A 23,569-nucleotide genomic window follows, 5' to 3' on the forward strand; every position below is an offset into this window, starting at 1 on the left:
TGGAGTGCAAGTTCAACGATATTACCTAATAAGCGAACATGGATGTGAGGCTCCATGAGATAGAGTTTTAAGTATTTTGGGTCTGTAATTTAGGGTGATGGGAAGATTGATGAGGATGTCACACATCATACCAGAGCAGGGCAAATGAAGTGGAGGTTCGCTTCTGATGTTTTGTGCAATAAAAATATGCCTTTGAAACTTAAAGGTAAAATTTACAAAGTAATGGTTAGACTAACAATGTTGTATGAGGCAGAGTTTTGGTCATTCAAAAACTCTCGTGTCCAAAAAATAAAAGTAACTGAAATGTGGATGTTGAGATGGGTGTGCGGGCACACTGGTTAGATAAAATTAGGAATGAAGTTATTCGGACAAGGTGAGAGTGGCCCCATGGAGGACAAAATACGAGAGGTTAGGCTAAGATGATTCAGACAAGTTAAAAGGAGAAGCACAGATGCTCTAGTCAGGCAGTATGAGAGGTTGGTCTTGATGGGTATGAGAAAATATAAAAGTAGGCCAAAAAAGTCTTGGGGAGAGGTGATCAGGCGAGACATGACACAACTTGAACTAACTGAGGACATGACCCTTGATAGGAGGGTGTGGAAGTTGAGAAAATAGGGTAGAAGGTTAGTAGGTAGTCGAGCGTTTTCCTTTGTCTTTCTTGGCGCAGCTTGAGCTAACCGAGGACATGACCCTTAATAGGAGGTATGGAGGTTGAGAATTAAGGTAGAAGGTAGTAGGTAGTCGAGTATTTCCCTTTATCTTTCTTAGTTCGATAGTATTAGTATTAATATAATATCATTTTATCCTTGGATTGATATTACTACATACAACCCTTTTGCTAACTTGGTTTCAGTTTTCTTAATATTTTGTGTTATTACTTGTTGTCAGTGCTTCTTTCATCTTTTTCTTAGTCGAGTGTCTATTAGAAATAACCCCTCTGTCCTTCCAAGGTAAGGCTAAGATTGCGTACATCCTACCCTCCCCAGAACCCACTTTTGAGAATCCACTGGTTATTGTTGTTGTTGTTGTTGTTGTTGTTGTTGTTGTTGTGTCTTATCTTTGGGCAAGTGATTTGCTAAGACAACATCATCCGAAGTGATTTTAGGTCTACTCCGTCCCTATTTAACAACACCATAGTCTATCAAGTTGATGGTTATGTGCCAACACATCTATCTCAAAAATAACAACAATAACATACCAGGTGTATTTTCACAGTACGAGGTATGAGAAGAATAACATGTATGCATACCTTACCTTGTGAAGGTAGAAAAATTATTTTCGATAGACCACCGGCTCAAGAAAAACATTTTCCTCCGAATTAGGATAGAAGAGTACCTTAGATAGTCAGCCATCAACAAAATCGTGTCAAATTGTCCAAATGTTTGATTCCATAGGCCTATTGGGTCATGACATGCCTCTCAAACTATGGCCCATACCATGGCCCAAAAGCCGAAATAAGTTCTCCGCTTTACAATAATTTCCATTTTGGGATGGACTTTCAACCTTAGCCAAAAAAGAGACATTCCAATGAATATCTGCCACGTGTATCCTCGAGATTCCTAAAGCACTTCGTCTTTAACGGCAGTTAACGAACCTACCCACGCTGACTCCGGAAGGAAACCAATACTCGAAATCAAACCGTCCGTTTATCAAGCGCCAAACATCCAACAGTCAGAAAGCATTTTCGAAACTGTTCGCAGAGCTATCCGGTCAATCACCAGTCTCCAACCAATAATCCGAAAACGTGTCAGTCAACTCACGCATGACAGCTACTACATCCACCGGATTACCTGCAACAGCCGGTCACCAACCGCAATCATCTGCCTTTATTCTCTCTGTTCTTGGGTTTCCCCATTTCCCCTTTTAGGAGCTTCTCTTTTTTCAGAAAATTTCTTTTCTTCGTTGTGAGAATCATTACAATCATTTCGGGTCTTACTTGAATCGTTTCCGTATTCGGGTCTGGTAATTTTGTTTCAATTTCAATATAATTTTGATGATCCTTAAGTTGGTCCATAAAGATCCCTCTTTTAATTAGGTTCCTAAATTATGCCTTCAAATGAGTTGGTGAAAAATTAACCATTTTTGTGCGTTTTAATTATTTTTGATCGGTTGATTTTTAATTATATTAGGCGGTTAAGAAAGTGGGTTTGTTTCTGCCTATTGTGATCTAGGAAGAGCTCAAACGGGTCTCAAATTGGTCAATAAAACTGAAAGATTAAGACTTTTAATGTTGCCAAGAGATTTAATCCTCTTATTTCCTTGGATTTGGGAATAAACTGAATTTTGACGGAGTATTCAATTTTTGGGGCTTTTCGAGGAAACTTTTTTGGCTCTTAAGATTTGGTTAAGGAAGTAGAGTTGATGATCTTGGGATGCATATGGCTGCGGGCACTGATTTTTCACCACCATTTGGTATATTAGAAGAGGGTTACAGTAGTCAGGAGAATACATCTTCTGCTAAAGATGAATTACGAGAGAGATCAGGCGAGCTAAAGCAGACAATTGGTAAACCACCAAGGCACCTATCTGTCGGACGACATTCATTAGGCTCTGTTGCATTTGTAGCAGCGACGGATTTGGTAAGTGAATAGTTAATTAAAGCTTTGGTCTTGCAGTCTACTGTTTCATCTCCTCGTTGATTTACTTTGTGCTACATATTTTTAATGTTTTTGTCTGCGTATACACTACCCTCCCAAGACCCTACTTGTGGGACTATATTGGGGTTTTTTGTTGTTGTTGTTGTTGTTGTTGTTGTTGTTGTTGTAATCCAAGTAAAAATTAAGTTAGTGGTTTGTCCGAAGTCCTTTAGTGAAGGCAGTTTATTTTATTGTAAAATCTGTTTATATAGCAATGAATTGTAGTCCGTGTAGGTTCTTCGGAGGAAGATTCCTTCTTTCTGTCCTATTGAGAGGATGATCCCTGACCATCTCTTGTGGTGTTAGATTAGAGAGATGACCACATCTAGTTTGAGGTTGGCGTAACCTAACTTGATGACACTCTTATAGAGTTTTCCAACTGAAATGTTTTGTAAAGCAACTTTCTTGCTCGGTGATCAGTCAATGAAATCATTCTGGATTTGCACATGTATATTGGAGCAAAACCTTGTTGGCATGAGCTTCAATATATGGATAGCAACTTGTTAGGTATATAAGTGACCATTCCAGCACTCAAATTCCCCATCCTTTCTTCTCTTCCTTGTGCAGGACTTCACCTTGTTGCTCTATGACAAGCCTTGTTCATCGTCTAGTTTTGCCCCCTATTTGTTTTTTATGGGGCCCTTCACCTTGTTGCTCTATGACAATCCTTGTTCATCGTCTAGTTTTGCCCCCTATTTGTCTTTTTGGGGCCCTTCACCTTGTTGCTCTATGACAGGCCTTGTTCATCGTCTAGTATTGCCCCCTATTTGTTTTTTTTTGCCCCGAGGAGGGGGGGGGGGCGCAGAGCACATTGTATCAGCATCTGAACTTCTACAACTTGCAGTAGTTTATCCTTTGATGCTGGCTTATAACAGCATTAGTACCTTCTATCAATCTTCCTGCCCGTTCTATTAGACTATTACCCTCTTACTTTAAAAAATTTCTACAGTAGCTTAGATTGTGCAACTAATTCTTTTTTTTCTCTTACATTTGCTAGGATCTTGAAATCGGAGTGAAGATTTCACAGTACCCTTCAGAAGAGAACTCAAATTTTTTGCCAGTATTCCGTTCTGGAAGTTGTGCTGAGAAAGGACCTAAACAGTACATGGAGGATGAACACGTCTGTATAGATGATCTACTCAATCATGTTGGTGACATGGCAGGTCTAACTTCACCAGGGGCGTTCTATGGGGTATGTAGCTTTTCTACTTGCCTTTTGGATGGTATAGCTGTAACGCCACATGTCATTACCTCCTGCACTTCATCAGCCTAAATGAACTACTTTTTGTGTTCGATCTTCTCTCCTCATTTACTTAGCCTTAGGTCGAAACAACTTCTAGTTTATTTTCTGTTGGATGAAATTAGGAATTAGCTTAAGCATTTCGTAATTCGAGCAAATTACCGGACTTTGTTTGATCAGGACAAGTGTGAAGGACTTCAAAATGATCTTAGCTGTATACTTTTGCCAATCAATCAAATTTGCGAATGGAGATATCAGGAGTGACCATTTTGGGCTTTATTTTCTTTGTAATTGATCATGTGGGAAGAGACTGTTGTGCTAAGCAAACAATGAACACAAAATAGAGAAGAATCAGGAGCTTCTTCAGAGCTCACTAAGAAATATTTATCGAATAGTCACATATAAGGCAATGTATAGAATTAATCTTAAGATGCTTTTATGAATTTTATTCTTTACTGCAATATCTCCATCCATATTTTTAAAACTACAACAGTACCTGAGTTTGCATAATCCAGAGGCTCAAAAACTCTTCCTTTTGTTGTACACCAAGCAACCAAAATACCCAAATTATCTTATGTTTTGAAACATCGAAAGCTTTTTAGTGCATACTCCTTGAAAGAACTCTGAATATTCTGGACCTTTTCCTGATATCTTTTTAATGTATCAAAATTCTAGAAATTTCAGGACAAAAGAAAAGAGAAAGATTCAAGAAAGACAAAACTGACTCAAATTTACACTGCATGTATATTAAAGCAATCTTGAAATTTTTAATTGTTGCCTAACTTTGCTTTATTGTGTTTATCTAATGTGCATCATAAGTGATCTGAACCTGTTAACCATGTGACAGATGGAAACTGTTTGCATTCTTTTAAGTTTCTAGATTTAAGCAAGGTTGTTGAGTGTATAATTTTCTAAGCAGGTATTTGATGGCCATGGGGGTACAGATGCAGCACTATTCGTTAGGAATAACATTCTCAAGTTTATACTTGAGGACTCCTGTTTTCCCCTGTGTTTGGAGAGGGCACTCAAGAATGCTTTTCTGAAAGCGGACTATGCCTTTGCTGATGATAGTTCCCTCGACATATCCTCTGGCACTACAGCACTGACGGCTCTAATGTTTGGAAGGTTAGTATGTCTGCATCTTTATTGTCTTTATGTTCTTCCATCTGGATTTCTCTTGTTGAAATGAAAGATAATCCACCAGTTCTAGTGACTGCTGATGTTTCTGACACTTCTTAGAAAAATGTACTTACGGAAGGGAAAAATAAGATCAGAATCTCTTTCTTTGTCATTGGTCAAGTTTATGTTATTTACGGAAATAAACAACAACACACCCAGTAAAATCCATCTAGTGGGGTTTGGGGAGGGTAGAGTGTACGCAGACCTTACCCCTATCCCGAAAGGGTACAGAGGTTGTTTCCGTGAGACCCTCAGCTCAACAGAAGAGACAATAATATAAGAAAAGAAGCAAAAGAATAGGTCTGTAACAAGAAAAGAACCCAGAAAAATAAATGTTATTTATGGAAATGAATGAGGATATTTCTTGGACCAGCATATATCAAAAAATAAATGGAACTGCGTTGATTTTCTTTCCGTGATTAAAGTTCAAAACTATGTTGATATGCATATACCTATCATTCATTCATACTACTGCTAATTTAATCATCAATATGGGTGTAATTGTAGAAATTAATCCAATTCTAGGCTACTATAAATATGCTTCACAAACTAGTGCCAGTGTGCTGTGCAAATTTGCCTGTTCTGTTTCTTTTCTTCTAGATTCGTACAATAAGTACAAATGGCTTAATTTGTCAAGTTTCTTTATCATATGCTTGATCAAATTTTCCTTTCAACGAAGTTCGTTGCTTTGTAGTGTATAACACGATGTGATCTTTTGCAGAACCATGATGGTTGCTAATGCAGGTGATTGTCGCGCCGTGCTTGGAAAACGAGGTAAAGCAGTTGAGCTGTCCAAGGACCACAAACCAAATAGTATGTTGGAAAGACTTAGAATAGAAAAACTTGGAGGAGTCATATATGATGGATATTTAAATGGACAGTTATCTATAGCCCGTGCGTTAGGAGATTGGCATATGAAGGGCCCAAAAGGTTCTGCCTGTCCCTTGAGTGCAGAACCAGAGTTGCAGGAAACATTATTGACGGAGGATGATGAGTTCCTAATCATGGGTTGTGATGGTCTTTGGGATGTTATGAGTAGCCAATGTGCCGTTACACTGGCCAGGAAAGAACTGATGCTGCATAATGATCCTGAAAGATGTTCAAGAGAACTGGTCAGGGAAGCCCTCAAGCGCAACACATGCGACAATTTAACAGTAATAGTCATTTGCTTCTCTCCAGATCCTCCACCTCGGATAGAAGTTCCTCAGACTCGAGTTCGTAGAAGCATATCAGCAGAAGGACTGAATCTTCTAAAAGGAGTACTGGAGAGCAACTCATGAGAAAATTCTGGGAAATGATCAGAACGCCCCTCTTACCGATAGCCATTTGGAAAGACAGATCGTAACTGGTGAGGGACATTTTTATCGCCCACCCCCCACCCTGCAGCAGCTGCTTCCTCGTTATGGAAATTCACTCAGGCTTATAGGCAGGTTTTAATTTATCAAAGCCCGTTGTTGTGGATGTGTTGTATCAATATAAGATATACTTGCTGTATAAGTTCCAGCTCCTTTTTCTTGTACAGATTCCAGAACCAACTCCTTGTTTATCTCCCTCCTAGTGAATTTACTAAGTACCATTAAATATTAGTAGATTCTTTAACGCTTAAAAAAAACTAAAATGTATTAATTTTTGAATAATATATGATATTGCACTATAGAGCTTTCTTATGATAGAAAAGCTAATCCAATCTAATAACGGTGTGTTTGTTAAATTGTATTAGACAGATCCACTAAAAAGTTAAAATATAATTACCTTAAGATAGAAGGCCAGCTTCATTGTATATCCTCAGCAAATATACGAACAGTTAAGGCATTAATTTCCTTACAATAAGTAGAAAGGAAATTACCAGCTATGTCCATTTATAAGTAACTCATTACAAAAATTGGCCAATTGATAAAATATTACTAATATTAGCTAAATTAACCAATTAGCTATTTGTAGCAAAAAAATATTAAATTTTTGCTTTGTTTTGAGTGAGTGTTATTAGAATAGATTGGGCACAACTTAAGGAGCTTGAATCTCAGTTTTGGGATGATTTGGTGAAGTTATGAGGTGGTTTGAATTGAAAATTCGAAGTAAAAGTTGAACAAGAAAAAAAATGATGTGTATCACACTGTGTATCATTTGTGTATCACATATGTATCATATTTGTATCAATTGTGTATCACATGTATATCCATGTATACCTGTGTGTGAGATACATGCGTGATACATGTGTCGCAAAAGACTTTTTTGAACTCGATTTAATTACGAATTTTGATACAAAACCAGTCCAAATCACCTCCAATCTTCCTCAAATTTTGTATATTGACTAATCTATATATTTTCAATGAATTTCAACTATACCCATTGAAAAAGTTTCTTTTTTGTTTAGATTTTTGGAATATTGTATAGATTTTTGTATTTCATCATCTTATTTGCTACCCCGTCCATGAAATTTCCTTTTCGTCTTGTATGTAATGCTGCTAATCACGCTTAAAAATATGGAAGGTGATTTTTGCATGTGATTCTTTAATAGAAAAAACCCTATTATTTGGTTTTTCAATTTTTGTTGGCTAGTTTTGATAAGTCAATGACTAATGGCTAGAGGTTGGTAAGTTAATATTTATTTGGGATATTTGTGTATGTTTCCCTAAGTAAAATCTTACGCATTGTATGTCGCCACAGTCGGATATTCAAAATTGGTTAAAGCTTGGGTAGTTAAAGATTTTATTTACCAAGGGAAAAGATATGTACAAATAAAACAAAGAAACCCCTAGAGTCAGACATACTTGCATCATTGTTTGCTCGTGTGAGTCCCTAATCATTACTTGAGATTGTCATATTCTTGTAAACCATGGAGATGGAAGGAAAGCCTGGAACTCTGTACCTGCTGAGATTGACATACTCTTGTCACAAAATTTTGAAGGTTGGCATATATTTGTGTAATTGGCCATAAAGCTCTGACGGTTGGCATAATTTTATGTAATTAGCCACAGAATTCTGACCGAACAGTAGATTTTTTTTTTTTTTTTTATTGTGATTGAAAATTCTACTGATTGTCAGGATTCATGGCGCTTCAAAATTATGACCAGCGTGCTTTATATTCTGATATATGGCTATTTTTTCATAACCTTTCTTAACATGGTCAATTTTAAAAAAGGTCCATCCAACATAATGTCGCCAGGAAAATGCACAAAATTTTCTCTTTGAAACCATATTTATATTTTGTTCTTGTTGTAAAAACCTTTACATACAAAGACTCAGCGACACATAACTTCTTTCATCGCTTCTCTCTCCTTCTCCTTCTTCCTAATCTGTGTAGCTTAGCATATGATGAAAAGTTGACTTCATATATGTTTCCGTTGTTTTTATTTACAAAGATAGATTGGGTTGATTCGAGAAATAAACACATACTTTAGTTGTTTTTCATGTTTTGGGATCATTTCCAAAAAGTTTACTAACCAGAGATGTGTGCTTGAGAGACAAAGATAATTTTAACTTTAGAGAATAAATTCATCGTGAAAGCTAGGGTAAATTAAGTTAAAAAAAAGAAAATAAAAGAAAGTAAAACCAATCACACAGGTAATCAGGGAACTTTTGAACCCATGGTCGTTAGTTATAGAAGAAATTGAAGTACTTACAAAAACATTTACTACCAAGGTCTAAAGTTGTTCGAATAATTTTTTTATAGAAGTTCATTTAAAACTTTAGACCCGACGGTCTAAAGTTGTAAAAGAACTATGAAAAATATTTTAGACCATGATTTAAAATTTATCCAAAAGTGATAGCTAACTTTTCCATCCTTTTTTACTTATGTAGCTCATGAGTTATATTTGTAGACTTTTAAAACATGGCAAAAAAATAAACATTGGTCTCAAAAGGGGCTATTTGTGCACTTCAGCCAGAAAAATGCAACAAAAAATTTGGGCTCATTTTATAATTGTCATTTACGTGCTAAGCGAAAGAAGAGAAGAGTACTCAGGAAGTCCCCGCCACAATGAAAATGAAAAAACCTCTTTCCCGCCAAAGCCAAAAAATCTCACAAATTACACGAATCCACAATTAGTTCGACATCGCAGAAGCCGTCTCCATTGCAGGAATGAAGAATTATAAGCCAGCACCACCGCCGTCGGCGACTCAAAACCCTAAATCCTCAAAACATGTGGTGCATATTGGCGGCATTCCGGTGGAGTTCCCATACCAACCCTACGGTACACAGCTCGCTTTCATGAATCGAGTCATTGCGACACTTGATCGAGCACATAGGGAGGGTCGCTCTCACGCGCTGCTCGAGTCTCCCACCGGTACTGGAAAGTCGCTGTCCCTGCTTTGCTCAGCTCTTGCTTGGCAACAAAAATTCAAGTCTAAGAATCTTAATTTTTCTTCTCATCTCACCCACTCCAAACCCGATCCTCAAGCCGTTGCCGATCCTATTGGTCATGGCGGCGGTTTTATTCCTGAAACGCAGCCCTCAGGTACTTAATTTCATTCCGTTATTACTGACTTGTAAGATAAACAACAATTCAAGTGCTCGAAGGCAGATGCTGATTCAACATTCAATTTTTTTGCCTCTGCAGGGAACCCGGATACAACATCATCGGCTGCAACTAATGGGGAGAACAAGAAGAAAAATGTGGCGCCTAAAATCTTTTATGCCACGTAAGATTTTTTTTTCCACAGCTTTTTTTGGATCAATATCTGGACCCTATGTAAAATTGAACCCTTAGAGGCTTAGAAGGCCATTCACGATGAACCAAGGCTTTAGCGTGGGCAGTTAAATCATTCTAGAAGCAGCAAACTCTAGGGAAAGTAATTGGCAGAATTTGTGTATTGAAAATCAGGTCATCTTTTTCTTCTTCTTTTCAAATGTAATTCTCCATCACCCACACACACATACACACTAGGACCAAGTAGGTGATTCAAAAGCTTCACAGACCATTATGTCTCCAAGGAGGATAAGAACCTTCAAACCATATATTATGTTTTGCTCGCACCAAAAGGAGCTAGGTATAAATACTCAGTCTTCAGTTTGTGTACTACTATGTGTTTATCTGTAAAGCATCTTTGAAATTACAGATTCAGGCATATGAAATTATAATGTGGGTAATGCCAAGGACATTAGAAATACTCAGTCTTCAGTTTGTGTACTACTAGGTATAAATACTCAGTCTTCTAATGTCCTTGGCATTACCCACATTATAATTTCATATGCCTGAATCTGTAATTTAGTATATTCGGACCATTGTGACTCTCTCTGCACTTTGGATGATATTCTTAGGAGGACACATGCACAAATTGCTCAAGTGATTCGGGAATACAGAAAGACAAGTTATCGGGTGCAAATGGCTGTGCTGGTGGGTTTCCTTTTTTCCTTTTAGTAAGCTATTATATTCTTTTCCAATCTTAGTTTCCTTGTAATCATGTTTATGGTTATACCTAAATTCCCATGGCTATCATTAGTCCCTAGTGCTTAGTTCAAGTGGCAAAGGTTGAGAGACTTGTGATTCAAGTCACAGGTTCGAGCCTTACGCCATACTAACTAAGCTTGGTATATAATTGGAAAAGGGTAGATATGAAGGCTCACTGATCCTAAGGGTCGGCTGCAGATAATATCTCGGTCAGTAACAAAGAAAGAAAATATGCCCATGGCTATCATAAAGTGTATAATGAATCTAATGGAATTAGGTTATTACTCCCTACATGTATATAGATGCAGACAGATACACACATGTGTATATGCATACGTGACTTAGGAATTACACTTGCTAAAAACTTTTCTTGTATATTCCTACCTATTGCTAATATATGCGGTCATATCATGAGAGAATGATTTCTTCATTGGTAATTGAAAAAAAATAAAGAAAATGAACAAAGTTGCATATGCAGGAGGCTAGAAACTGCAACTTTTAAGGCTCCTTTCACTTGCAATTTCCTTTTGGGTGAAGAATATGTTGCTAAGAAGTTTCAGAATGTCCCTTTATCTTTCTTTCTTTCATTCCTCAAAATTTTCTCTACGAGTACAAAGTAACCCATTTAGGAGTTTTGTCTACATTTTCCATTATGTTTTGAGGTGGTGGTCTTTTTGGACAAAGGCAGTAATAAACATGTTTTAGCTACTCTGATAGTATCCATACTCTTGTTTTATGAAACAATAAATAGCAAATGGAAGATAAGATGCTCAATTTTAATGAGACAATTTGTACATGTTGAATGACAACATGATTGACATTGTTAAAGTGTCCCATATTGGTTGTAGGAATGAATTGTAGTCTCTTTATATGGTTCTAAGAAATGCTCAATCCCTTAACACTTAAGCTAGCGTTTTGATTGAGTTAGGTTCAAGGTCCATTTTTCTTGTGATGATATTAGAGATAGACCTATCCTTGTTTTATCCTAATGTTGGGTCCCCAATTTTTTTTTTGATAAGGTAAATTGTATTAATCAAACGGGAGAGAGCTCCCGTATATAGGAAGTATACCAAAAAGTAGAGAATTTATATCAGAACATGATTCTCTATAAAAGATGCCCAATATTCTATACAAATAGGGGCTATATGAGTGCACCAAAAAGCGATCAAAGATAAAAGACTATTCTTAAGATATGAAAAAGGAGACTCAATCCCCTCAAAAGCTCTCCTATTTCTCTCCCCCCAAACTATCCACATGAGAGCTAACGGGGAGACTTTCCACGCCTTTTGCTTTCTTCTTCTATGGAGACCGGCCCAATTATATAACATTTCCTTTACAGTGCTTGGCATCACCCATTGAACACCAAAAAGGTTCTAGATCGCCCTCCACAAAGCCGAGGACACAGGGCAATGTAACAAAAGATGATCAACTTCTTCCCTTGAACTTTTACACATATAGAACCAACTCACAAGTGTAATTCCTCTCTTCCGCAGATTCTCAGCAATCAAAATCACTCCCCTTGCCGCTAACCATGCAAAAAAGCACACCTTCGTGGGTGCTTTAGGAATCCAGATCGAGGAGTATGGAAAAGAGACCTCCTCTCTCACAAACATACTTTAGTAAAAGGACTTTATAGTGAACAGATCATCGCCACGCAAACCCCATCTCCAAGAATCTCAAGATGGTTGGGGCCTGTCTTGCCCATATAGCAGTGTCAATAAATCTTGGAGCCCCGCAATCTCCCAATCTTGCATGTTCCTTCTAAATGAGAGGTCCCATATTACCCCCCTTTCATGCTCCTTACGAATCTGTTGGACCATCAATTCCTTCTGGTTTGAAACTTTGAAGACGTGGTGAAAGGAGACCCTCAAAGTATCCTCTCCACACCACCTATGATTCCAAAAGCTGATTCTCCTTCCATCTCCCACCCTGTAAGAGATGTTGCCACTGAAGGATTCCTAGTTGGGTCCCCAAGTTATGTTATCCACAATTGAAATACACGAAAAGTGAAACTTTTTTGCGGTGCATAGATCGATTTGGAGTCCAAATATGCTGAGAAAAGCATGTTTCTTTGCTTGGTTAGCTATTTCGGGGTTGTCTTGACTGCTGAGAACTTGAGAAAGAGTAAGGCAACATACACCAGTTGGTGATTCATGTGCAAGGGTTCATGTAAGGACGTCGATTATCTTCTTCTGTATGGCCAAGTCGCTTCGAGGTTATGGTGGGTAATATTGATTTTGTTTGGCGTCTCGTGGGTGATGCTAGAAACTGTGAAAGATGTCATGTTCAACTGGAATCGTGGTAGAAAGAAGAGGAGACATAGGGCTTGGGATGTGGCTCCTTTGGCACTTATGTGGGTTCTTCGGAGCGAAAGAAATAAGGGAGCTTTTGAAGAGATAGAGATGAATTTTGTACAATTGAAAAATAGTCTTTTATCCCTTATGTCTTTTTGATGCACCCATGAAGTTCCTTTTTGTCTTTGTATAGAAGGTTGGGTTGTTATTCGTAGAGAATCATATTTTGTGTAGGACTTTACTTTTTGATATACCTCTTATATACTGCTTTTACGCCCAAAATTTGTCAATAAAATTTATTACCTTATCAAAAAATTTGTAGTTTACAGAATAAAATGATTTAAAGCTACCTCCTCCCTATTCTGTTGAAAATGTCTTTCTACTTGCCAATTGTTAAATCCTTAGTCTCCTACAAAAGAGGGAATCCCGAAAACTAGGGGTGTACAAAGGAAACCGACAAACTGCACCAACCCGATAATCCGAGTCAAACCGAGAAAAAATACCGACTATGGTTTGGTATTGGAAAAAAACCTAACCATAATTGGTTTGGTTTGGTTTTAGCTAAATAAAGTGAAACCGAAACCAAATCAACAAGACATTACATATAAATTTTTTAGATATATTTAATAAATAAATATACTTATTGTGATGTAATTTATAAATATTTCTTAAATTTTTTCATAATTTTACTTTAAGGTATTATTTCAAGGTTGGACTTAGAACTTTTGAATGTTCCAATAAGTTTTATAGCCATTAACATTAGTAAATCAAATAATGTTAACAAAAGCCCAAACCAAAATCAAATCAATATTAATGCTAACAAAAGGCATTCAATTCAATACTACAAACGGGAATGTATTGAATATCTATTTTTTGTTTTGCAATAATTTTGATAAAAATGCATAACCTATTTTTATTTTTTCTTTAACGTTTTCATGTAATTAATACTCCCTTATTAGTCTACTTATTTTAGCATGACTTAATACTTTTAGATTATGTTTATTTTATTATGACTTTTTAATTAGCAATATTTATATTACATAATTTTATTGTCTTTATTGTTGAATATTTTAGGATAATGCGATGAGACATCTCATATTTTGTATTATTTTCTTGTAAAATACTTTATATAGTTGTATCTTACTAGGATTAAAGAAATATTTTGAGCACAATTTATATGTTTTGTTCTACGAAGATTTTACTGGGAAAAACCCCGAAAAAACCCGAATAACCCAAAAATCTGAGAAAACCCGAGTTTTATTGATTTGGTTTTTAAATTTAATAACCAGACATAATTGGTTTGATTTGGTAATTGTAAAATCCGAACTAACCCGACTTATGTACACCCCTACCTGAGACTATGTATATGCTACATGTTCTTTTTTTTTTCTTTCCACAATCCAAAGCAGAGTTGTCTAAATGTTGTAGTCTCAAAAGCTGCCGTTGTCACCTATGATAAAGGTGACCAAGAGCTCGAACAAAATATGCAAGGCTTTGGAACTTACAATGATTATTATTTTGTATTTGGAATTTATTAGTCCACAGAAGTATCATCATTATTAACTGGATTATTATTGTTATTTAAACAGCTAATGTAATAACATTAAGTATTGAATAATATAGTAGGAAAATAAGGAACAAATAGAGAAAAATCAATTTTTTAATCATAAAAAAAGAAGGATAAAATTTATTCCAATTTGATATGAGAAAGTTTTTTAAGTACGATAAAAGAAAGTTCATTTTTTTAATCATAAAAAAAGAAGGATAAAACTTATTCCAATTTGATGTGAGAAAGTTTTTTAAGTACAATAAAAGAAAGTTCATGATGTGGATAAGGCCATATAACTGAAGTTTAATTGATAAAATAAAGAGTTAAAATATTAAATAATAAAAATAAATTAGAGATAATGCGAGGATATTTATACCAAGAATGGAATTTGATGATTGTATCTATGGTCAAGTAAGGCTTTTAGAGATAAAAGGGGTGGGTGTATCTTAAAAAGCCAATTATTTGTGGGGAAAAAATGGTGTATTGTACAAATTAAATTACTTAATTAATGTGATAGTGCATTAATTAATGCGTTTACTACTACTTATGGTTATTCCAGCAGTAACGTACGACAGGTTATATTTGTCATGTGTATTAATATGTTACTGAAGTTAATAGTAAATTGCTAAGTGAATTTCAAATGCAAAAGTGTCGTAAATTAATGTGTTATTGCTCATTGAAATCATCAGGCCCTATGTCGTAATTTTCTGTAGTAATAATTCGGCTGCTAACATATCGTAAACTAATGTTACAGTTACCACACACTCATAACAATTTTATTTGCTCAAAACTTGAACATAAGATAGTCTATTGAATTCAACAGGCCCTATGTCGTAAATTATTATACAACCTGTAGTGTAATTAGTCCCGGAAATTAAGTAGTAAATTACTACTGAAGATCGTAATAAATTGCTTAAGGTTTCATGTCGTAAGAACCTAGTGTAGATGTCATCACAAATGATAGTAATATCGTCTTTTATGTTACTACCAATAAAACAAAATATTCTTACTTTTAGGTTGTGTTTGGTATAAAGGACAATTTTTCCTTGAAAATGAGTAGTACTATCACTTATTTTCCCATGTTTGGCTAGTGTTTGATTAGTAGAATAAAAAGTATTATTTTAAAAAATATATATTTAGGCAAACACTATGTGTGTGTTGGGGGGGGAATAAGGATTAAGGGGTGCATGTGGGTAGGGTGTAGGGGTAGGGAGTTAGATTGGTGGGGGGTATGAAGGGGAGTAGGGGCAGGGAAACTAGAGGTTGGCTGTGTGGTTGGGGCATTGGGGGTGGTAGAGTTTTAGTATGCACAAAAAACTATGTATTCTGGCCAAAACAATAAAATTGGCAACGATTTAAGATGGAAGCGGAATTAGTTTATCAGTTTCCAAGCTCTGGCAAGCCACGACTTACTATGACTTACAGGATTTGCTTCGCTGTATAGTAATCTGAACCCCAACGCATCTGAAGTTGTCAACTTTGGATTAAAGGGGGCATGTGGGTAGGGTAGGGGGTGGGAGTTAAATTGGTGGCGGGTATGGAGGGGAGTAGGGGTAGGAAACTTGAGGTTGGCTGTGGCCGTGAGATGTGTGGTTGGGGCCTTGGAGGTGGTAGAGTTTTAGTATGAGCAAAAAAATATGTATTCTAGCCAAAACAATAAAGTTGGCAACGATTTAAGATGGAAGTGGAATAAGTTTATCAGTTTTCGAGTTGTGGCAAGCCACGACTTACTATGACTTACGGGATTTGCTCCCCTGCATAGTAATCTGAACCCCAACGCCCCAATGCATCTGAAGTTGCCAACTTTGCACAAGCAGGTGGCTTCTTTTAATTTAAGGAAGCCTTATTCGTTTTCAGGGGTCGGTGTTGGATGAAATATGGATCTCCTCATTTACACGTCATAAACTACTGCGTAAATACGTTAGTAACGGTTTCAGTATAAGTTAGCTATCATAGTAATAAGTTACTAAGATCTGCCACTACATCGTAAGCCTAACTGCATGTATTTCTAAAAAGAAATAAAATAAGTTATTAAAATCTGCCAATACATCGTAAGCCCAACTACATGTGTTTCTAAAAAGAAATAAAATGATTATCATAAAGGATTAATAGCTATGGATTAAGGATTAAATGGTGCATGTGAGTAAGGTGTAGGGGGTGGGGAGTTAGATTGGTGGGGGGTATGGAGGGGAGTAGGGGTAGGGAAACTAGAGGTTGGCTGTGGGCGTGGGCCATGGGGTGTGTGGTTGGGGCCTTAAGGGTGGTAGAGTTTTAGTATGAGCAAAAAACTATGTATTCTGGCCAAAACAATAAAGTAGGCAGCGATTTAAGATGGAAGCGGAATCAGTTTATCAGTTTCCGAGCTCTGGCAAATCACGACTTACTATGACTTATGAGATTTGCTCTGCTGCATAGTAATCTGAACCCCAACGCATCTAAAGTTGCCAACTTTGGATTAAGGGGTACATGTGGGCAGGTTTAGGGGGTGGGGATTTAGATTGTTGGCGGGTATGGAGGGGAGTAGGGGTAGGGAAACTAGAGGTTGGCTGTGGGCGTGGGGTGTGTGGTTGGGGCCTTGAGGGTGGTAGAGTTTTAGTATGAGCAAAAAAATATGTATTTTGGCCAAAACAATAAAGTTGACAACGATTTAAGATGGAAGTGGAATAAGTTTATCATTTTCCGAGCTCTGGCAAGCCACGACTTACTATGACTTACGGGATATGCTCCGCTGCATAGTAATCTGAACCCCAACGCCCCGAGGCCTCTAAAAATGCCAACTTTGCACAAGCAGGTGGCTTCTTTTAATTTAATGAAGCTCTATTCGTTTTCAGGGGTCAGTGTGGGATGAAATATGGATTTCCTCATTTACACGGCAGATTTTAGTAACTTATTTTATTTCTTTTTAGAAACACATTGTTGGGCTTACGATGTATTGGAAGATCTTAGTAACTTATTACTATGATAACTAACTTATATTAATTTCCACCTTAATTTTATGATAATTATTTTATTTCTTTTTTAGAAAAACATGTAGTTGGGCTTAAACGATAACCATCCAATTAAGTATTCGTATGATAATTAAATTTAATAATATGGAGTCGTTTTTTGATTTTCGTATTTTTCAATTTGAGTTCCAGTAAGGAATAAGATGGAATTCATATTATGTACTTGAACAAATAAATTTATTTTAAGGCCATGCAGAACCTAATATTATTATATTTGAGTATGAGTCATCGTATTATTCTGTTATGTTTAAGCCATTTAACGCAAATGCACCACTCATATAGCAGAAGTAATATTTTACAATACTTGTAATCACGGCAGTAACTTACGAGTTGGTGTTGTTACATATCATTACAGGTAATTACGAAACTGTTACTGACATCATTATTTTTCTTGGAAGGAAGAGTGTGATTGACATTTCTATCTTGGAAGAAGAGAAGACAGATATATCAATAAATGACTACTATAGATGTATAAGTAAGATTATACTGACGGCAGTAATTTTCGAATAGATGATTTTCTTGGAAGGAAAAGTGTGATTGACATTTCTGTCTTGGAAGAGGAAACGACATTGTGATCTTGGTCAAAAGTTTTCTACTGATTAGTTAAAAATATCTGTAAGCTCAACAATTCGTAACAAACTTTTGTCATTAAATGTGCGGTAGTAAATTACCTCATTTATTACAAGTGTAATATTATTTTACTGCTAGTATGAAAATATCGTTATGATACGAAGGTAATTTACTACTGCACATTTAAAGACAGAAGTATTTTACGAATTGTTGAGCTTACCGATATCTTTGAAATATCAGAAAAGGACTACTACAATTGTCATAGCATAAGTAGTAGTTTACTATAATTTCAATGACAGCAGTAATTTACAAATATGTGTTTATTTCACAAGAATTAATTTTACATCGGACTTAATCATTTGATTTCAAGTATCACTGTATGAACTCCAAACAGTTTACATGTCGTTAATACCATATTAACGATATATTAAAAAAATTTAGTTTGATGTAAAGTTCTATTTTTCTTATTATGAATATAGTTACAACTTACAGTAATTCGTTTTCCATTCGCATCTTCAAGATATATAGCGCAACTTACTTTGTGACATTAGGATATTAGGATAATGCCATGACACTTCTCATATTTTGTATTATTTTCTTGTAAAATACTTTATATAGTTGTATCTTACTAGGATTAAAGAAATATTTTGAGCACAATTTATATGTTTCGTTCTACGATGATTTACCAAGAAAAAACCCGAATAGCCCGAAAACCCGAGAGCGAAAAACCCGAGTTTTATTCATTTGGTTTGGTTTTTAAATTTAATAACCCGACACAATTGGTTTGATTTGGTAATTGTAAAATCCGAACTAACCCAACCTATGTACACCCCTACCGAGAACTATACATGTTTGAGAAAACTAGCCAGTTCTTCTATCACACCCCCAACCTTGGGGTGTGGCCGGCACTTGGTGCCTAAGGCTCGAGCTTACCAATCTTGATATCTGTAATATACTCAACCATACTTGGGACGACGAGGCATCTGACGAGTGATTACCTGATTAAAGGACACAACCACCTGCATGCAAAAAAGGTCCAACATACTTATATATACAACAATGCCGACAATGCCAATATAAACTCAATATGTCCAGTAAGAAGGCCGACAGAGCCACACAAGACTACTATATACAATACTAGTGTCTACAAGCCTCTAAAGAGTACATCAACATCTGGTCGGGACAGGACCCCGACATATCCAACTATGTATATACACACAACCACCATATCTATCAGCTCACTAAACAGCTCCGTAAGAAGGGAGCGCGACAACCTTCAGCTGAGTCGAGTCACCTACTGCGAGGTATCGTCTGAATCTCTATCTGTACCCGCGGGCATGAAACACAGCGCCCCAGAATCTCTATATGTACATACGGGCATGAAGCGCATCGCCCCAACAAGGGGTCGTCAGTACGAAGGATGTACAGAATATATAAGGCAGGTAACACATATGACATATGGAATGTGAAGGAAGTGTACAAAAGACAACCTGAAACTCATAAAAAGCCTCTGAGGGCATGCATTGTCATATGTGTGTATATATATATATATATATATGCATGTCTGTAAAAATCAAGCTACTCAACGGGGCCATATAATATAGTATCAAGCCACTCCGGGGGCGAATCATGTCATAACATAGCGTACCTGGCCTCGAAGAGGACTTGGTTATACCTGACCTTAATAACACTCGGTAATGTCTCATGTCATATCACAATGTACCCGGCCTCGAAGAGGACTCGGTTATACCTGGCCTTAATAGGACTTGGTAATGTCAAAACTAGCTGCAGCAGTGTGCACATATAAGTGCCATACCCGGCCGACTATAGGGTGGCTCGGTGAGAAAATAGGTACATATATATAAGTGCAATGCAAGCAATAACTCTGAAGGGCCTTATGGATCTAATCAGAGTGGCTCAAGGTTGTTATCCTTTGATTATCGTTATGTAACTGTGTCTGTATCAATTGTTCGAGAGTCAACCAAGATCATAAGAAGACATCAGGTTCAAAGGCTATCAAGGCGGGAAATGATCCCAACAAAGAATAATAGGAGTCGTGAACTATATCAATATGAAACAATGAGGTTCACAAGCTTTAATCTTGAGAATAGAGTTCCTTTTGAAGTAACGGCGTTATGGTTACGTTCTTTGTAGATCATGCCAAAAGAAAGAAAGAGTGAGCCTTAACACACCTTTGTTGTTTACTTAACGACTCAACGTATATCTTTCTGAAGACTTCAGTCTACATTAAGACAGTAAAACTTGTAGTTAATGCTATGGAAAGACTTCCAAACATGTTTCTAAGCTAGTAGGTTACCTATAGAAAATCGGACAACATTTCCCCTATAAAATTCCACTTCCACCCAACTCAAACCAGCGTCAGAACAATAAGAACAACATCAACAATAACACACCCAAGCTACTACATCAAGAACCGGTCGAAATTTAGCTTAAAACCCTTCCAAAATAGTACACACGCACAAACACCTCAAACATACTTCCACCTTCACTTTCAATTCATAGTTTTTACACGTTTTCTTCTTCATTTCACTTAATTGATACATGACTAATTTTAACAATAGCAGCCACAACATAATCATGTTATATTCCTAATTTTCAGCCATCACAAATCATACTTATCACCTCAAAACAGCCCAACAAAATAGTAGCCATATCTTTGGCTATTTCAATGCTATCTTGTAGTATTTTGCTTCAAACAACCTCACCACCACTTGTAAAAGCTTAAGAACAAGCAAGGAGATAGTATACTTACCTTATGCAGCAACTACAACTCTTAATCCAGGTTCCTCTTAGCTCACAACAACCCTTTCTGTCATCACAACATCATAGAAGCGCTTTCCGCTACCCTTACGGGGTTCTTGATGTTACATATAGGTGGCTTACCTTAGAAATCACCCTTAAACCTTTGAGAGCTTTTAGAGAGCCTTTAGAGAGATATGGGGTGTGCTCTGGTCGAAAAATGAGAGAGAACTGTTTTTATAACAAAAGGATAAGTTTCCACCGCCTATGTGGGTCCCATAGGGACTGACTGTGCAGTCTCGCGAAATCGCGAATATCTCTTTACTTTGATGTCGTATCGACGAACGGTTTAATGCGTTGGAAACTAGACTTGTAGATCTTCAATTTGGTGGGTGGATCACCTCGTAAATCCAAGTACATTGAGAGAAAAGCTCAGTAACATTAGACCCAAATTGTCAGTAAAATTATGAACGTGCTTGCGACAACTTTTATCGACTTTTGTAAGTCGCTTGACTTCAAAACTTAACACACGGCTATCATACGACTAAAATCTCATAGCATCACCTTCTTATCATGTTAAGCACCCTAGTCTCACCCCAAAATTACGGGTTATAACATTCCCAACTTGCCGATTTCCGACGAAACTTAGTTTCTTCGATTCATTTAACTTCTAAACCTTACAACATGTGCTATGCATGGTTTTATACACTCGTGAACTTGAGAATAGTCTTGATCTCCAAGTTTATGTTGACTAAATCGTGACACGCTTTAACGTGTGAAAATGTGGGATATAGCATCTTCATTAGGGATTTTGGATCTTTATGCTTCTATGTTTCTTTCAGCCTGATATTGCACTTGTTGTTTGCTTACTATTTATCTTCTTTCAGGCTTCACGAAGACACTACTGTACAAATATGAACGTACGAGGTGAAGACAACATTGATGAGAAATGGTGATTTTCCATATATTCATAAAATCTGCTTTCCTATCTCTTTCGTCCAATGTTATAATGTTATGGCTGAAACTGCAGCAAGTTATTAGTAAAGGATCAAGAAGCTGGATGCTCAGAATTCAAGTTAGTTAGTTGGCTTTCGGATGTTTCTATTGTCTATTCTTCTCTTGATTAAAAATTGAGATTTTAATCTAATTTCTGAATAGAAATTCTCATAAAGTCAAAGGTCATCCATCCCTTCAGAAAGGAGGGTGCCACGAGGCTCATGATATTGAAGATCTTGTTAAAGTTGGGCGAATTGTTAAAGGTGACAAAGTCTGTGTGTTTCCCATTATTTTCTATGAAAGGAGTGAACTCATCAGCAGGCTATTCTACAATTTTCAGGCTGCTCATACTTTGCAGCGCGTTCCATGGCTGATCATGCGGAATTAGTGTTCTGTCCATACAGCTATATCATCGATCCAGTTGTTAGGAGAGCAATGGAAGTAGATATAACAGGGGCCATCATTATTCTCGATGAAGCCCAGTATGTATAGATATAAACCACTTGTGACACTTGTTTTCCCTGGTGGCTTGTTTGTGTAGAAAATAATGGAAAATTTAATTATACATATTAAAATATGCACAAGGAGTTTTGTAAAAAAAAGATGATTTTTTTTTTTACAAAATAGCTGAGCTACAAATGCACAGTTTTGCCTGCTATGAAATATATTAATTCATCTTTAGGTCTAGGAAATGGCTGTTTTGAACATCAGACAATAACCAATACTCTGTCTGATCCAAATCGATATATCTATTTTGCTTATCAATTATTTTCAATTTGATCAATTTTTCAGAGTTGAAACTGTACTTAATACCGTTTCATCTTTTGAAATAAAGTTCAGATATTGAGAAGTTCTTGAAGAAGTGCTTCAGTAAAATTTCTTTCCAATTAAAAATAATGAAAACAACTGTTAAAAATTGCTAGTAACTGATTGTTTTATTCAACAGGAAGTGAAATAAGAGAATTATTTCGAGACAGAATGCTTAAACACGTATTGCATATCAGATAAAGTAGTAATGATTCATCAGAAGAATGGAAAACTGTATGTATTCCATAATCAAAATGAAGTATATACATATCATTGTCTTGACTAGTTTTTCGTTTATTTGTTTTGGTTGGTGTCTATCTGCAGCAATATAGAGGACATTTCTCGTGATGCTGGTAGTGTGGATGTTGAGGAGGATACTTTTCTTCGTAAGCATGGACTAGCTTTTCTCCATGCCCTTGCTTAATCTTTTTATTTAGGGCCAAATTGAAAGAAGACTTTCTTACATTTTTATTTTAGTTCATCTCTCACAGTTCTTGTTTTCTGGAAGAGTTGCAGATGGAACTGGAGCAACTCACACTATCTGATACTATGACTTACCAACCTTTGGTAGAAGTGGTACAGGTAACTACTGCAAATTTTAAGTTCTGCTGACAGCATATAGAGCTTTCCATCAATTTGTGTATTCATCGTTTTTGCAGGACATACTGAATTGGATTGATAGGAAGAAAAATACTTTAGAAAGGCACGACTTCCAACACTATTTCTCATGGTGAGTTATGGTTCGGTTATTGTTCCTGCTTCAGATGTGAAGTAACAGAGAAAAACATATATGTAATGGGAACAGATCAAGTTTGTACTCATCATTATCAAATGTCGGAACATTATATAACAAAAGGAGTATCCATTACTGTGGAAAGAGTAAGAAACTTGAATAATTTCATTCATGTTTTTGAATGTCATATACATGGTTTTATATACAAGAAGAGGTTAGAAACAAAATCATCTAAATCCCATAAAGTTTGGGATTATACAAAATAAAATAAAAAAAGAATCAGAATTTGATATTCTAGATTACAACAATTATCTCTAAAACTTAGAGGATCAGATCTTGATATAGAAAATATCTTCCTGGAAATCCTCTATCATTCAACACTCCCTCTCAAGCTGGTGAATGGATATCTT

The 23,569-nt window shown here is 36.4% G+C and overlaps 2 protein-coding genes across 3 annotated transcripts in view; both read left to right on the forward strand.

Moving 5' to 3' along the window:
- The first annotated feature begins 1,853 nt into the window (after window positions 1–1,853).
- Window positions 1,854–6,709, forward strand: LOC104226637 (probable protein phosphatase 2C 27). The gene is made up of 4 exons (XM_009778666.2): window positions 1,854–2,579; window positions 3,634–3,828; window positions 4,796–5,001; window positions 5,777–6,709. The coding sequence occupies exons 1-4, from the start codon at window positions 2,373–2,375 to the stop codon at window positions 6,333–6,335; spliced, it is 1,167 nt and encodes a 388-aa protein (XP_009776968.1). The 5' UTR covers window positions 1,854–2,372; the 3' UTR covers window positions 6,336–6,709.
- Window positions 6,710–7,909: 1,200 nt separating this feature from the next.
- LOC104226636 (uncharacterized) overlaps window positions 7,910–23,569 on the forward strand; it is a 34,369-nt gene continuing 18,709 nt past the window's right edge. Inside the window, exons 1-11 of one of the 2 annotated variants that reach the window (XM_009778665.2) lie at window positions 7,910–7,963; window positions 8,997–9,512; window positions 9,615–9,696; window positions 10,316–10,391; window positions 21,511–21,575; window positions 21,654–21,698; window positions 21,782–21,882; window positions 21,960–22,101; window positions 22,751–22,812; window positions 22,935–23,008; window positions 23,086–23,156. In XM_009778665.2, the coding sequence (XP_009776967.1) occupies window positions 9,137–9,512; window positions 9,615–9,696; window positions 10,316–10,391; window positions 21,511–21,575; window positions 21,654–21,698; window positions 21,782–21,882; window positions 21,960–22,101; window positions 22,751–22,812; window positions 22,935–23,008; window positions 23,086–23,156 (1,094 nt within the window). In that variant the 5' untranslated portion in view covers window positions 7,910–7,963; window positions 8,997–9,136. Of the gene's footprint in view, window positions 7,964–8,977; window positions 9,513–9,614; window positions 9,697–10,315; window positions 10,392–21,510; window positions 21,576–21,653; window positions 21,699–21,781; window positions 21,883–21,959; window positions 22,102–22,750; window positions 22,813–22,934; window positions 23,009–23,085; window positions 23,157–23,569 lie in introns of those variants that run through there. The other variant, XM_070153381.1, reaches the window with a different exon arrangement.

Source organism: Nicotiana sylvestris, chromosome 8, assembly GCF_000393655.2.
Source record: "Nicotiana sylvestris chromosome 8, ASM39365v2, whole genome shotgun sequence".
Taxonomy (NCBI): Eukaryota; Viridiplantae; Streptophyta; class Magnoliopsida; order Solanales; family Solanaceae; genus Nicotiana; species Nicotiana sylvestris.